Source organism: Agelaius phoeniceus, chromosome 1 (assembly GCF_051311805.1).
Source record: "Agelaius phoeniceus isolate bAgePho1 chromosome 1, bAgePho1.hap1, whole genome shotgun sequence".
Classification (NCBI taxonomy): Eukaryota; Metazoa; Chordata; class Aves; order Passeriformes; family Icteridae; genus Agelaius; species Agelaius phoeniceus.
The window spans coordinates 155292214-155308924 of record NC_135265.1 but is presented as its reverse complement, the minus strand read 5'-3'; the positions used below and the strand labels follow the sequence as shown (position 1 = coordinate 155308924).

Below are 16711 nucleotides of genomic sequence, written 5' to 3'. Positions count from 1 at the left end.
CCCAAAACCCCAAATCCCCACGCCCAAAACTCCAAAATCCCAAAATCCCAAACCCCAAAATCCCCAAACCCCAAAACTCCAAATCCCAAAATCCCAAAATCCCAAAACCCCAAAATCCCCAAATCCCAAAATCCCAAACCCCAAATCCCCAAACCCCCAACCCCAAATCTTCAATCTCAAATCCCAAAATCCCAAAGCCCCAAACCCCAAATCCCCCCACCCCAAACCCCCAAAATCCCAAAACCCCAAATCCCCAATCCCCAATCCCCCAATCCCAAAATCCCAGAACCCCAATCCCAAATCCTCAATCCCAAACCCCAAATCCGAAATCCCCAAACCCCAATCTAAAAATCCCAAGTCCCAAATCTGCAAAATCCCAAAACCCCAAATCTTCAAATCCCAAAATGCCCAAATCCCAAAATCCCCAAAATCCCCAAATCCCCAAAACCCCAAATCCCAAAATCCCCAAATCCCAAAATCCCTAATCTCAATCCCAAAATCCCCAAACCCCAAATCGCCAAACCCCAAAATCCCCAAATCCCAAAACCCAAAATCCCCAAAACCCCAAATCCCCAATCCCCAAATCCCAAAATCCCAAACCCCAAAACTCCAAAATCCCCAAATCCCAAATCCCCAAAATCCCCAAACCCAAAACCTCAAAATCTCAAAATCCCCAAACCCCAAAAACAAAATCCCAAATCCCCAAACCCCAAAATCCCAAATCCCAAAATCCCAAAATTCCCAAATCCCAAAATCCCAAACCCCAATCCCAAACCCCAAAACCCAAAATCCCAAATCCCAAAATCCTAAAACTCCAAAATCCGAAACCCCAAAACTCCAAAATCCCAAACCCCAAACCTCCAAAATCCCCAAAATCCCAAAACCCCAAAACTCCAAAATCCCAAATCCTCAATCCCCAAACCCCAAATCCCAAATCCCCAAACCCCCAAACCCCAAAATCCCAAAACCCCAAAACTCCAAAATCCCAAATCCCAAAACCCCAAATCCCCAAAATCCCCAAACCCCAAATCCCAAAACTCCAAAATCCCAAAACCCCAAAATCCCAAAATCCCAAATCCCAAAACCCCCAAACCCCAAAACCCAAAATCCCAAACCCCAAAACTCCAAAACTCCAAAATCCCAAATCCCAAAATCCCAAATCCCAAAATCCCAAATCCTCAATCCCAAATCCCCAAACCCCAAAACCCCAAACCACAAAATCCCAAATCCCAAAATCCCAAATCCCGAAAATCCCAACCCCAAATCCCCAAATCCCTTAATCCCAAAAATCCCAAAATCCCAAAATCCCAAATCCCAAAATCCCCAAACCCCAAATCCCAAAATCCCAAAACCCCAAATCCCCCAACCCCAAAATCCCAAAATCCCAAATCCCAAAACTCCAAAATCCCCAAATCCCCAAACCCCAAAATCCCAAAACCCCAAAATCCCCAAACCCCAAAATCCCAAAACCCCAAAATCCCCAAATCCCAAATCCCAAACCCCAAAATCCCCAAACCCCAAACCTCCAAAATCCCAAATCCCAAAATCCCAAAACCCCAAATCCCAAAACTCCAAAATCCCCAAATCCCAAAACCCCAAAATCCCAAATCCCAAAATCCCAAATCCTCAAATCCCAAAATCCCAAAACCCCAAATCCCCAAACCCCAAATCCCAAAACCCCAAATCCCAAATCCCCAATCCCCAAATCCCCAATCTCAAACCCCCAAACCCCAAAACCCCAAAATCCCAAAATCCCAAACCCCAAAACTCCAAAATCCCAAATCCTCAATCCCCAAACCCCAAATCCCAAACCCCAAAACCCCAAACCCCAAAACTCCAAAATCCCCAAATCCCAAAACCCCAAATCCCCAAACCCCAAACCCCAAAACTCCAAAATCCCCAAATACCAAAATCCCCAAATTCCCAAACCCCAATCCCAAACCCCAAATCCCCAAACCCCCAACCCCAAATCTTCAATCTCAAATCCCAAAATCCCAAATCCCAAAATCCCAAAATCCCCAAACCCCAAATCCCAAAACTCCAAAATCCCAAAACCCCAAAATCCCAAAATCCCAAATCCCAAAACCCCCAAACCCCAAAACCCAAAATCCCAAACCCCAAAACTCCAAAACTCCAAAATCCCAAATCCCAAAATCCCAAATCCCAAAATCCCAAATCCTCAATCCCAAATCCCCAAACCCCAAAACCCCAAACCACAAAATCCCAAATCCCAAAATCCCAAATCCCGAAAATCCCAACCCCAAATCCCCAAATCCCTTAATCCCAAAAATCCCAAAATCCCAAAATCCCAAATCCCAAAATCCCCAAACCCCAAATCCCAAAATCCCAAAACCCCAAATCCCCCAACCCCAAAATCCCAAAATCCCAAATCCCAAAACTCCAAAATCCCCAAATCCCCAAACCCCAAAATCCCAAAACCCCAAAATCCCCAAACCCCAAAATCCCAAAACCCCAAAATCCCCAAATCCCAAATCCCAAACCCCAAAATCCCCAAACCCCAAACCTCCAAAATCCCAAATCCCAAAATCCCAAAACCCCAAATCCCAAAACTCCAAAATCCCCAAATCCCAAAACCCCAAAATCCCAAATCCCAAAATCCCAAATCCTCAAATCCCAAAATCCCAAAACCCCAAATCCCCAAACCCCAAATCCCAAAACCCCAAATCCCAAATCCCCAATCCCCAAATCCCCAATCTCAAACCCCCAAACCCCAAAACCCCAAAATCCCAAAATCCCAAACCCCAAAACTCCAAAATCCCAAATCCTCAATCCCCAAACCCCAAATCCCAAACCCCAAAACCCCAAACCCCAAAACTCCAAAATCCCCAAATCCCAAAACCCCAAATCCCCAAACCCCAAACCCCAAAACTCCAAAATCCCCAAATACCAAAATCCCCAAATTCCCAAACCCCAATCCCAAACCCCAAATCCCCAAACCCCCAACCCCAAATCTTCAATCTCAAATCCCAAAATCCCAAATCCCAAAATCCCAAAATCCCCAAACCCCAAACCTCCAAAATCCCCAAATCCCAAAACCCCAAACCCCAAAACTCCAAAATCCCCAAACCCCAAAATCCCAAATCCCAAAATCCCAAATCCCAAAATTCCCAAACCCCAAATCCCAAAACCCCAAATCCCAAACCCCAAATCCCCAAACCCCAAAACTCCAAAATCCCAAAATCCCAAAACCTCAAATCCCAAAACCCCAAATCCCCAAATCCCAAAATCCCAAAACCCCAAATCCCAAAATCCCAAAATCCCCAAATCCCAAAATCCCAAATCCCCCGCCCCCAACCCCTCCCCATCTCCCGCCCCCGCCCAGGTCCCTTCCCCTCCCCCGGGATAAATCCCGACCCTTCCCCTCCCGCGCCTCCCCCGCGATGCCGCCGCCGCCGCCGCCGCTCCCGGGCGCTCCCGACCCGGCCCGCGAGGGCTCCCGCGACCCCTTCCGGAGCTCCGGGGGCTCCGGGGCCGAGTCCGGGGGAGGCTCCCGGGGGGGATCCCGGAATTCCCGGGGATCCCCGAGGCGCCCCCAGCGTTACCGGCGCCACCCCAAGCCCCCGTACTCGTACCTGGCTCTGATCGCCCTCGTCATCCGCGCCGCCCCCGGCCGCCGCCTCAAGCTCGCCCAGGTACCGGCCCCGGAGCACCGGGACAGCCCCGGGACTCTCTCGGGGTTCCCCATCCATCCCCGGGAGCCCCGAATTGGGATCCTCATCCCTGGGAGCCTTTCAGGATTCCCTCCCCATCCAAACCCGGGACCTTTTGGGATCCCCGATCCAACTCCGGGAGCCTTCGGGGATCCTCGATCCTGACCCGGGAGCACCGAGAAAGCCCCGGGACCCTTCGGGGATCCTCAATCCTGACCCGGGAGCACCGGGAGAGCCCCGGGACCTTTTGGGGATTCCTGATCCAACCCCGGGAGCACCGGGAGAGCCCCGGGACCCTTTGGGGATCCCCGATCCAACCCCGGAACCTTTTGGGGATCCCCGATCCAGCCCCGGGACCCTTTGGGATCCCCGATCCTGACCCGGGATCCCCGATCCTGACCCGGGACCCTTTGGGGATCACCGGGAGAGCCCCGGGACCTTTTGGGGGTCCCCGATCCAACCCCGGGACCTTTTGGGGATCCCCGATCCAACCCCGGGACCCCCAAATTGGGATCCCCGATCCAGCCCCGGGACCTTTTGGGGATCCCCGATCCTGACCCGGGACCCCCAAATTGGGATCCCCGATCCTGACCCGGGAGCACCAGGAGAGCCCCGGGACCTTTTGGGGATCCCCGATCCTGACCCGGGAGCACCGAGAAAGACCCGGGACCTTTTGGGGATTCCTGATCCAGCCCCGGGAGCACCGGGAGAGCCCCGGGACCCTTCGGGGGTGCCCGATCCAGACCCGGGACCCTTCAGGGATCCCCGATCCTGACCCGGGACCCCCAAATTGGGATCCCCGATCCAACTCCGGGACCTTTTGGGGATCCCCGATCCTGACCCGGGACCTTTTGGGGATCCCCGATCCTGACCCGGGAGCACCGGGAGAGCCCCGGGAGCCTTCGGGGATCCCCGATCCTGACCCGGGACCCCCAAACTGGGATCCCTGATCCAGCCCCGGGACCCCCAAATCGGGATCCCCAACCCAACCCCGGGACCCCCAAACTGGGATCCCCGATCCTGACCCGGGACCTTTTGGGATCCCCAATCCTGACCCGGGACCCCCAAATTGGGACCCCCGGGACCTTTTGGGGATCCCCAACCCAACCCCGGGGCCCCAAATTGGGATCCCCAAATTGGGACCCCCGGGACCTTTTGGGGATCCCCGATCCAGCCCCGGGGCCCCAAATTGGGATCCCCGATCCTGACCCGGGAACCCCAAATTGGGAATCCCAAACTGGGACCCCCGGGAGCCTCTCGGGATCCTCGACCCAACCCCGGGAACCCCAAACTGGGAATCCCAAATTGGGACCCCCGGGACCTTTTGGGGTCCCCGATCCAACCCCAGGAACCCCAAATTGGGATCCCCAAATTGGGACCCCCGGGACCTTTTGGGGATCCCCGATCCAGCCCCGGGAACCCCAAACTGGGAACCCCAAATTGGGATCCCCAAATTGGGACCCCCGGGAGCCTCTTGGGATCCCCGACCCAACCCCGGGAACCCCAAATTGGGAACCCCAAATTGGGACCCCCGGGACCTTTTGGGGATCCCCAATCCAGCCCCGGGACCCCCAAATTGGGAACCCCAAATTGGGAATCCCAAATTGGGACCCCCGGGACCTTTTGGGGATCCCCGATCCAACCCCGGGAACCCCAAATTGGGACCCCCGGGACCTTTTGGGGATCCCCAATCCTGACCCGGGACCCCCAAATTGGGACCCCCGGGAGCCTCTCGGGACCCCCGACCCAACCCCGGGACCCCCAAATTGGGATCCCCGGGACCTTTTGGGGATCCCCGATCCTGACCCGGGAACCCCAAATTGGGAACCTCAAATTGGGAACCCCAAATTGGGACCCCCGGGAGCCTTTGGGGATCCCCGATCCAACCCCGGAAGCCCCAAATTCTCGCCCCATTCAATTCCCATCCTGGAATTGCCAAATTCCTGAGAATCCCAAATTCCTCCTGGAAAAAAAACAAAACAAATCGGTAAAAAAAACAGCAAAAAAATGCAAAAATTCCCCAAAAAAACACAAATCCCTAAAAAAACCCCCCAAAAATTCCCCCCAAAAAACCCCCATAAAAACCCCAAATCCCTAAAAAAAACAAAAAAAAAAATCCAAAAATTCCCCAAAAATTCCCCAAAAATTCCCCCAAAAAACCCCAAATCCCTAAAAAAAAAAACCCCAAAAAATTTCCAAAAATTCCCACAAAAAAACCCCCAAAAAACCCCAAAAATCCCCAAAAAAACCCCCCAAAAAATTCCAAAAATTCCCAAAAAAACCCCAAAAAAACCCCAAATCCCTAAAAAAACCCCCAAAAATGCAAAAATTCCCCCCCAAAAAAACCCCAAATCCCTAAAAAAAATGCCAAAAAAATCCAAGAATTCCCCCAAAAAATCCCACAAAAAACCCCAAATCGCTAAAAAAAAACCTAAATAAATTCCAAAAATTCCCCCCCAAAAAAACCACAAAAAAACCCCCAAATCCCTAAAAAAAACCAAAAAAAAAAATCCAAAAATTCCCAAAAAAAATCCCACTAAAAACCCCCAAAAATACCTCAAATTCCGAAGTCCCCAGACCCCAATCCCTAAAATAAAAACCACCCAAAAAAAATCCAAAAATTCCCAAAAAAACCCCCAAAAATCCCCTAAAAATCCCCTAAAAGTTCCCAATAAAATATAAAAAAACCCCCTGAAAAGCCTCCAAAAAAACCCTAAAAATCCCCCAAAAATTTCCCAAAAAAATCCCCAAAATTCAAAAAAAATTCTCTAAAAATCCCCAAAATTCAAAAAAAATTCTCTAAAAATCCCCCAAAAGCCTCCTATAAAAGCCCCCAAAAAATCCTAAAAAAAATCCTTTAAAACCCACGAAAAACCCCAGAAAATTCCCCCAAAAATCACCAAAAAAACCCCAAAAATCCTCCCCCAAAAAAATCTCCCAAAATTAAAAAAAAATCCTCAAAAAGCTCCAAATATTCCCTAAAAAATCCCAAAAAATTCCCTTAAAAAATCCCCAAAAATCTCTCAAAAATTCCCAAAAAACCCCAAAATAATCCCGAAAAAATCCTCAAAAAAACCCCAAAATCCCCCCAAAAATCCCCCCAAAAAATCCCCAAAAAAACCCCCAAAAAAACGCAAAAACCCTCAAAAAAATCCCAATAAAAAATCCCAATAAAAAATCCCAAAAAAATCCCCCCAAAAAAATCCCAATTTTTTTTAAATCCTAAAAAATCCCCCAAAAAATCCCCCAAAAAACCCCCAAATGCCCAAAAATGCCAAAAAAATTCTCCAAAAATGCCCCAAAAATGCCCCCAAAAATCCCCAAAAAACCCCCAAAAATGCCCCAAAATGCCCCAAAAATTTCCCATAAATTCCCCAAAAATCCCCAAAAATGCCCCCCAAAAAATCCCAAAAATTGGACCAAAAATTGCCCCAAAAATCCCCAAAAATGGTTCAAAAATGCCCCAAAAATTCCCCAAAAATGCCCCAAAAATTCCCCAAAAATGCCCTAAAAATCCCAAAAAAATCCCCCAAAAATAAAAAAAAACCGCAAACAAATCCCCAAAAATGCCCCAAAAATGGCCAAAAAAATGGCCTAAAAATGCCCCCAAAATGCCCCATAAATTCCCCAAAAATCCAAAAAAAATTCCCTAAAATGCCCCGAAAATGCCCCAAAAAATTCCCTAAAATGCCCCGAAAATGCCCCAAAAAATTCCCAAGAATGCCCTAAAAATTTCCCCAAAATGCCCCATAAATTCCCAAAAAAATCCCCAAAAAATCCCGAAAAATGGCCCAAAAATCCTCAAAAATTGGCCCAAAAATCCCCCAAAAATCCCAAAAAAATCCCCCAAAAATCCCCAAAAATGCTTTAAAAAATCCTCAAAAATGGCTCAAAAAGCCCCAAAAAAATCCCTAAAAATGCCAAAAAAATCCCGAAAAAAGCCCAAAAAATTCCCTGAAAATCCCCAAAAATGGCCCAAAAATGCCCCCAAAAAGCCCCAAAAAATCCTCAAAAATGCCCCCAAAAGTCCCCCAAAAATGCCCCCAAAGATGCCCCCAAAAATGCCCCCAAAATGGCCCAAAAATCCCAAACAAATCCCAAACAATTCCCCAAAAATGCCCCAAAAATCCCCAAAATTGCCCCAAAATTCCCTCAAAAAATCCCCAAAAATGCCTCAAAATTGGCCCAAAAATTCCCAAAAAAAATCCCCCAAAATGCCAAAAAAAATGCCCCAAATTCCCCAAAAATCCCCCAAAATTGGCCCAAAAATGGCCCAAAAAATGCCCAAAATTGGCCCAAAAATTCCCCCAAAAATTCCCCCAAAATGGCCCAAAAATGCCCAAAAAAAATCCCCCAAATGCCCCAAAAATCCCCAAAAATGCCCCATAAATTCCCCAAAAATCCCCCAAAATTGGCCCAAAAATGGCCCAAAAAATCCCCAAAAATGCCCAAAAGTCCCCCAAAAATTCCCCCAAAAATTCCCCCAAAAAGGCCCAAAAATGCCCCAAAAAAATCCCCCAAATGCCCCAAAAATCCCCAAAAATGCCCCCAAAAATGCCCCAAAATGCCCCCAAAAAATCCCTAAAAATCCCCCCAAAAATACCCAAAAATACCCAAAAATGCCCCATAAATTCCAAAAAATGCCCCAAAAATGCTCCAAAAAATCGCCAAAAAATCTCAAAAAATGCCCCAAAAAATCCCTAAAAAGCCCCAAAAAATTCCCCCCAAAACGCCCCAAAGATGCCCAAAAATGCCCCAAAAAATCCCCAAAAAATCCCAAAATGGCCCAAAAATCCCAAAACTGCCCCATCCCCCCCAGCCCTGGGGGCGGGGCCGCGACAGCGGCGACAGCGCTGGGGACAAAGGCGGTGACAAAGGGGACACCTGAGGGACACCAGGGGTGGCACCCAAAAATGGCCCAAAATGCCCCAAAAAATCCCCAAAAAATGCCCAAAAAAATTCCCCAAAAATGCCCCAAAAAAGGCCAAAAAAATCCCCAAAAATGCCCCAAAAAATCGCCAAAAATCCCCAAAAAGGCCCCAAAAAATCCCCCAAAAATGCCAAAAAAATCCCCAAAAATGCCCCAAAAAATCCCCAAAAATGGCCAAAAAAATCCCCAAAAATGCCTCAAAAAGCCCCAAAAATGGCCCAAAAAATCCCCAAAAAATCCCCCAAAATGCCCCAAAAAAATCCCCAAAAGTGCCTAAAAATGCCCCAAAAATGGCCAAAAAAATCCCCAAAAATGCCCCCAAAAATCGCCAAAAAATCCCCAAAAATGCCCCAAAAAATCCCCAAAAATGCCCCCAAAAATCGCCAAAAAATCCCCAAAAATGCCCCAAAAAATCCCCAAAAATCCCCAAAAAGGCCCCAAAAAATCCCCAAAAATGGCCAAAAAAATCCCCAAAAATGCCCCAAAAAATCGCCAAAAATCCCCAAAAAGGCCCCAAAAAATCCCCCAAAAATGCCAAAAAAATCCCCAAAAATGCCCCAAAAAATCCCCAAAAAATCGCCAAAAAATCCCAATAAATGCCCCAAAAAATCCCTAAAAAACCCCAAAAAATTCCCCCAAAAATGCCCCAAAACTGCCCCAAAAAATCCCCAAAAAATCCCAAAACGGCCCAAAAATCCCAAAACTGCCCCATCCCCCCAGCCCTGGGGGCGGGGCCGCGACAGCGCTGGGGACAAAGGCGGTGACAAAGGGGACACCTGAGGGACACCAGGGGTGGCACCTGAGAGACACCCAAAAATGGCCCAAAATGCCTCCAAAAATCCCAAAAAATGGCCAAAAAAATTCCCCAAAAATGGCCCAAAAAATCCCCAAAAATGCCCCAAAAAAGGCCAAAAAATCCCCAAAAAGGCCCCAAAAAATCCCCAAAAATGTCCCAAAAAATCCCCAAAAATGCCCCAAAAAATCCCCAAAAATGGCCCAAAAAATCGCCAAAAATGCCCAAAAAAATTCCCCAACAGTTCCCTGAAAATCCTCAAAAATGCCTCAAAAAGCCCCAAAAATAGCCCAAAAAATCCCAAAAAATGCCCAAAAAAATCCCCAAAAATGGCCAAAAAATCCCCAAAAATGCCTGAAAATGCCAAAAAAATCCCCAAAAATGTCCCAAAAAATCCAAAAAAAATCTGAAAAAATAGCCCAAAAATTCCCCAAAAATGGCCCAAAAAATCCCCCAAATGCCCCAAAAATCCCCCAAAATGCCCCCAAAAATGCCCCAAAAATCCCAAAAAAATCTCAAAAAATTCCCCCAAAAATGCCCCAAAAAGCCCCAAAAATGCCCCAAAAAATGCCCCAAAAAATCCCCAAAAAATCCCCAAAAAATCCCAAAATGGCCCAAAAATCCCAAAACTGCCCCATCCCCCCCAGCCCTGGGGGCGGGGCCGCGACAGCGGCGACAGCGCTGGGGACAAAGGCGGTGACAAAGGGGACACCTGAGGGACACCGGGGGGGACACCCAAAAATGGCCCAAAATGCCTCCAAAAATCCCCAAAAAATGCCCCAAAAAATTCCCCAAAAAATCCCCAAAAATGCCTCAAAAAATCCCCAAAAAAATCTGAAAATATAGCCCAAAAATTCCCCAAAAATGGCCCAAAAATCCCCAAAAATGCCCCAAAAGATCCCCAAAAATCCCCAAAAAAAGCCCCATAAATTCCAAAAAAATCCCCAAAAAATCCCCTAAAATGCCCCAAAAATCCCCTATAAAAATCCCATTAAAAATCCCCTTAAAAAACCCTCCAAAACCCCACCAAAAATCCTCAAAAAATGCCCAAAAAAGGCCCCATAAAATCCAAAAAAATCCCCCAAAAAATCCCCAAAAATGCCCCAAAAATTCCCCCAAAAATGCCCCAAAAATCCCTAAAAAACCCCAAAAAAATCCTCAAAAATGGCCCCAAAATGCCCCAAAAATGGTCAAAAAATCCCTAAAAAATCCCCCAAAAATGCCCAAAAATCCCCCAAAATGGCCCCAAATTCCCCAGAGGTGACACCAGAGGTGACACCCAAAAATGGCCCCAAAATGGCCCCAAAAGTTCCGCAAAAATCCCCCAAAAATGCCACAGAAATTCCCAAGAATGCTTTAAAAATCCTCAAAAATGCCCCAAAATTGGCCCCCAAATGTCCCCAAAAATGTGCCCAAAAAAGCTAAAAAAATTCCCCAAAAATGTCCCAAAAATCCCCAAAAAAGTCCCAAAAATCGGCACAAAAATGTCCCAAAAATCCAAAAAAATTCTCGAAAAAATTCCCCAAAAATGCCTCAAAATGCCCAAAAACTCCCCCAAAATGCACCTAAAAATCCCTAAAAAATCCACAAAAATCCGCAAAAAAGCCCCAAAAATACCCCCGAAAATGCCCCAAGACTGCCCCATAAATTCCCAAAAATCCCCCAAAAATCCCCCAAAATCCCAAAAAATGGCCCAAAAAAATCCCCCCCGAAAATCCCCAAAAATGGCCCAAAAAAATCCCCCCCGAAAATCCCCAAAAATGGCCCCAAATCCCCAAAAATGCCCCCAAAATCTCCAAAAATGCCCAAAAAATGCCCCAAAATTCCCTCAAAAATGCCCCAAAAAATCCCCCAAAATCCCCAAAAAAAGCCACAAAAAATCGTCAAAAATGGCCCAAAATGCCCCAAAAATGCCTCCAAAAATCACCCCAAAATCTCCAAAAATGCCCCAAAAAAGCCCAAAAATTCCCCAAAATCCCCAGAGGTGACACCAGAAGTGACACCAGGGGTGAAACCCAAAAATGGCCTCAAAAAATCCCAAAAAAATTCCCCAAAAATCCCCCAAAAATCCCCAAAAAAGCCCCAAAATCCCCAAAATCCCCAGAGGTGACCCCAGGGGTGACCCCAGAGGTGGCACCGGGGGTGAAACCCAAAAATGGCCCCAAAATGGCCCCAAAAAATCCCAAAAAAATCCCAAAAATCCCAAAAAATCCCAAAAAATGCCCCCAAAATCCCCAAAAAATCCCAAAACATGCCCCAAAAATGGCCCCAAAAATCCCCCAAAATCTCCAAAAATCCCCAAATTCCCCAGAGGTGACACCAGAGGTGACCCCAGGGGTGACCCCAGAGGTGACACCAGGGGTGACACCCAAAAATGGCCCCAAAATGCCTCAAAAAATCCCCAAAAAGCCCCAAGAAATCCTCAAAAATGCCCCCAAAAATCCCCAAAATATCCTCAAAAATAGCCCAAAAATCCCCCAAAAATCTCCAAAAATCCCCAAAAATTCCCAAAAAAGCCCCAAAATCCCCAAAATCCCCAGAGGTGACACCAGAGGTGGCCCCAGAGGTGACCCCAGGGGTGGCACCCAAAAATGGCCCCAAAATGCCTCAAAAAATCCCAAAAAAATTCCCCTAAAATCCCAAAAAAATCCCCAAAAATGCCCCAAAAATCCCAAAAAAATCCCAAAAAATGCCCCAAAAATCCCCAAAAATGCCCCCAAAATCCCCCCAAAATCCCCAAAAATGCCCCAAAATCCCCAGAGGTGACACCAGAGGTGACCCCAGAGGTGACACCAGGGGTGAAACCCAAAAATGCCCCAAAATGGCCCCAAAATGGCCCCAAAAAATCCAAAAAAAATCCCAAAAAAGTCCCAAAAAATCCCTCAAAAAATCCCAAAAAATCCCCAAAAATCCCCCAAAAAAGCTCAAAAATCCCCAAAATCCCCAGAGGTGACCCCAGGGGTGACCCCAGAGGTGGCACCGGGGGTGAAACCCAAAAATGGCCCCAAAATGGCCCCAAAAAATCCCAAAAAAATCCCAAAAATCCCAAAATACCAAAAAAAATCCCCAAAAATCCCCAAAAATCCCCAAAAAATGCCCCCAAAATCCCCCAAAAATGCCCCAAATTCCCCAGAGGTGACACCAGAGGTGACCCCAGGCGTGACCCCAGGGGTGACACCCAAAAATGGCCCCAAAATGGCCCCAAAAAATCCCCAAAAAAATCCCCAAAAAATCCCAAAAAAGTCCCAAAAATCCCCAAAAATGCCCCAAAATCCCCAGAGGTGACCCCAGGGGTGACCCCAGGGGTGACCCCAGGGGTGGCACCCAAAAATGGCCCCAAAATGGCCCAAAAAATCCCCAAAATGTCCCAAAAAAATCCCCAAAAAATCCCCAAAAAATCCCAAAAATGTCCCAAAAATCCCCAAATTCCTCAGAGGTGACACCGGGGGTGGCCCCAGAGGTGACACCAGGGCTGACACCAGGGGTGACCCCAGGGGTGAAACCCAAAAATGCCCCAAAATGGCCCCAAAATGGCCCCAAAAAATCCCAAAAAAATCCCAAAAATGCCCCAAAAAATCCCTCAAAAATTCCCAAAAAATCCCCAAAAATCCCCCAAAAAAGCCCAAAAATGCCCCAAAATCCCCAGATGTGACACCAGAGGTGACCCCAGGGGTGACACCAGAGGTGACACCACAGGTGACTCCAGGGGTGGCACCCAAAATGGCCCCAAAAAATCCCAAAAAAATCCCAAAAATCCCCAAAAATGCCCCCAAAATCCCAAAAAAAAAATCCCAAAAAATGCCCCAAAAATCCCCAAAATCCCCAAAAATGCCCCAAAATCCCCAGAGGTGACCCCAGGGCTGACACCCAAAAATGGCCCCAAAATGGCCCCAAAAAATCCCAAAAAAAGTCCCAAAAAAGTCCCAAAAATGTCCCAAAAATCCCCAAATTCCTCAGAGGTGACAGCAGAGGTGACAGCAGAGGTGGCCCCAGAGGTGACACCGGGGGTGGCCCTGGGGACAAAAGCGGCGCCAGCCCCGCCAGACTCCGCGACGCCGCCTTTGTCCCCTCCTGTCGCGACAGAGGCGGGGCCGCGACAGAGCCCGGGGAGCACCGGGAGGGGGGGGAGGGGAGTGGGGGTGGGGATGGGGGAGGGGATTTTAATGGGATTTTTAATGGGGAATTTAATGGGATTTTTAATGGGGAATTTAATGGGATTTTTAATGGGGATTTTTAATGGGGAATTGAATGGGATTTTTAATGGGGATTTTTAATGGGGAATTGAATGGGATTTTTAATGGGGATTTTTAATGGGGATTTTAATGGGATTTTTAATGGGGATTTTTAATGGGGATTTTTAATGGGGAATTTAATGGGATTTTTAATGGGGATTTTTAATGGGGAATTTAATGGGATTTTTAATGGGGATTTTTATATGGGATTTTTAATGGGGATTTTTAATGGGGATTTTTAATGGGGAATTTAATGGGATTTTTAATGGGGATTTTTAATGGGGATTTTTAATGGGATTTTTTAATGGGATTTTTAATGGGGATTTTTAATGGGATTTTTAATGGGGAATTTAATGGGATTTTTAATGGGGATTTTTAATGGGGAATTTAATGGGAATTTAATGGGATTTTTAATGGGGATTTTTAATGGGGAATTGAATGGGATTTTTAATGGGGATTTTTAATGGGGATTTTTAATGGGATTTTTAATGGGGATTTTTAATGGGGATTTTTTAATGGGGTTTTTAATGGGATTTTTATAGGGGATTTTTATAGGGGATTTTTAATGGGGATTTTAATGGGATTTTTAATGGGATTTTTAATGGGGATTTTTAATGGGATTTTTAATGGGGATTTTTAATGGGATTTTTAATGGGGATTTTTAATGGGGAATTGAATGGGATTTTTAATGGGGATTTTTAATGGGATTTTTATAGGGGATTTTAATGGGATTTTTAATGGGGATTTTTAATGGGGATTTTTAATGGGATTTTTAATGGGATTTTTAATGGGGATTTTTATAGGGGATTTTTAATGGGGATTTTAATGGGATTTTTTAATGGGATTTTTAATGGGGATTTTTAATGGAGAATTGAATGGGATTTTTAATGGGGAATTGAATGGGATTTTTAATGGGGATTTTTATAGGGGAATTTAATGGGATTTTTAATGGGGATTTTTAATGGGGATTTTTAATGGGATTTTTAATGGGGATTTTTAAGGGGATTTTTAATGGGGATTTTTAATGGGGAATTGAATGGGATTTTTAATGGGGATTTTTAATGGGATTTTTAATGGGATTTTTATAGGGGATTTTTATAGGGGATTTTTAATGGGGATTTTTAATGGGGAATTGAATGGGATTTTTAATGGGGATTTTTAATGGGATTTTTATGGGATTTTTAATGGGGATTTTTAATGGGATTTTTAATGGGATTTTTATAGGGGATTTTTATAGGGGATTTTTAATGGGGATTTTTAATGGGATTTTTAATGGGATTTTTATAGGGGATTTTTAATGGGGATTTTTAATGGGGATTTTTAATGGGGATTTTTAATGGGGAATTGAATGGGATTTTTAATGGGATTTTTAATGGGGAATTGAATGGGATTTTTAATGGGGATTTTTGGGGGATTTTTAGGGGATCACGGGATTTTTTAATGGAATTTTTTAAAGGGATTTCGGGGAATTTAATGGGATTTTTATAGGGGATTTTTAATGGGGAATTTAATGGGATTTTTAATGGGGATTTTTAATGGGGAATTTAATGGGATTTTTAATGGGGATTTTTAATGGGGAATTGAATGGGATTTTATAGGGGATTTTTAATGGGGATTTTAATGGGATTTTTAATGGGGATTTTTAATGGGATTGTTATAGGGGATTTTAATGGGGATTTTTGGGGGATTTTTAGGGGATTACGGGATTTTTTTAATGGAATTTTTTAAAGGGATTTTGGGGAATTTAATGGGATTTTTAATGGGGATTTTTAATGGGGATTTTAATGGGGATTTTTATAGGGGATTTTTAATGGGGATTTTAATGGGATTTTTAATGGGGATTTTTATAGGGGATTTTAATGGGGATTTTTATAGGGGATTTTTAATGGGGATTTTAATGGGATTTTTAATGGGGATTTTTATAGGGGATTTTAATGGGATTTTTATAGGGGATTTTTAATGGGATTTTAATGGGGATTTTTTAATGGGATTTTTAATGGGGATTTTTAATGGGGATTTTTAATGGGGAATTTAATGGGATTTTTAATGGGGAATTGAATGGGATTTTTAATGGGGATTTTTAATGGGGAATTTAATGGGATTTTTAATGGGGAATTTAATGGGATTTTTAATGGGGATTTTTAATGGGATTTTTAATGGGGATTTTTAATGGGAATTTAATGGGATTTTTAATGGGGATTTTTAATGGGATTTTTATAGGGGATTTTTATACGGGATTTTAATGGGATTTTTAATGGGGATTTTTAATGGGGATTTTTAATGGGGAATTGAATGGGATTTTTAATGGGGATTTTTAATGGGGAATTTAATGGGATTTTTAATGGGATTTTTATAGGGGATTTTTAATGGGATTTTTTAATGGTATTTTTAATGGGGATTTTTAATGGGGATTTTTAATGGGATTTTTAATGGGATTTTTAATGGGGATTTTTAATGGGGAATTTAATGGGATTTTTAATGGGCATTTTTATATGGGATTTTTAATGGGCATTTTTATATGGGATTTTTAATGGGGATTTTAATGGGGATTTTTAATGGGGATTTTTATAGGGGATTTTAATGGGGATTATTATAGGGTATTTTTAATGGGATTTTTAATGGGGATTTTTATAGGGGATTTTAATGGGATTTTTAATGGGGATTTTTATATGGGATTTTTAATGGGGATTTTTATAGGGGATTTTAATGGGGATTTTTATAGGGGATTTTTGGGGGGATTTTTTAATGGGATTTTTAATGGGGAATTTAATGGGATTTTTAATGGGGATTTTTAATGGGGATTTTTAATGGGATTTTTAATGGGGATTTTTAATGGGGATTGAATGGGATTTTTAATGGGGATTTTTAATGGGGAATTGAATGGGATTTTTAATGGGATTTTTATAGGGGATTTTTTAGGGGATTTTTGGGGGGATTTTTATAGGGGATTTTTAATGGGGATTTTTAATGGGGAATTTAATGGGATTTTTAATGGGATTTTTATAGGGGATTTTTAATGGGATTTTTTAATGGGGATTTTTAATGGGGATTTTTAATGGGGAATTTAATGGGATTTTTAATGGGA

At 44.4% G+C, this 16711-nt stretch overlaps 1 protein-coding gene across 1 annotated transcript in view; it reads left to right on the top strand.

Annotated features, from left to right (window-relative positions):
* The first annotated feature begins 3401 nt into the window (after positions 1-3401).
* FOXH1 (forkhead box H1) overlaps positions 3402-16711 on the top strand; it is a 56265-nt gene continuing 42955 nt past the window's right edge. Inside the window, 1 exon segment of the mRNA XM_077174598.1 lies at positions 3402-3653. Within this exon segment, the coding sequence (XP_077030713.1) occupies positions 3402-3653 (252 nt within the window).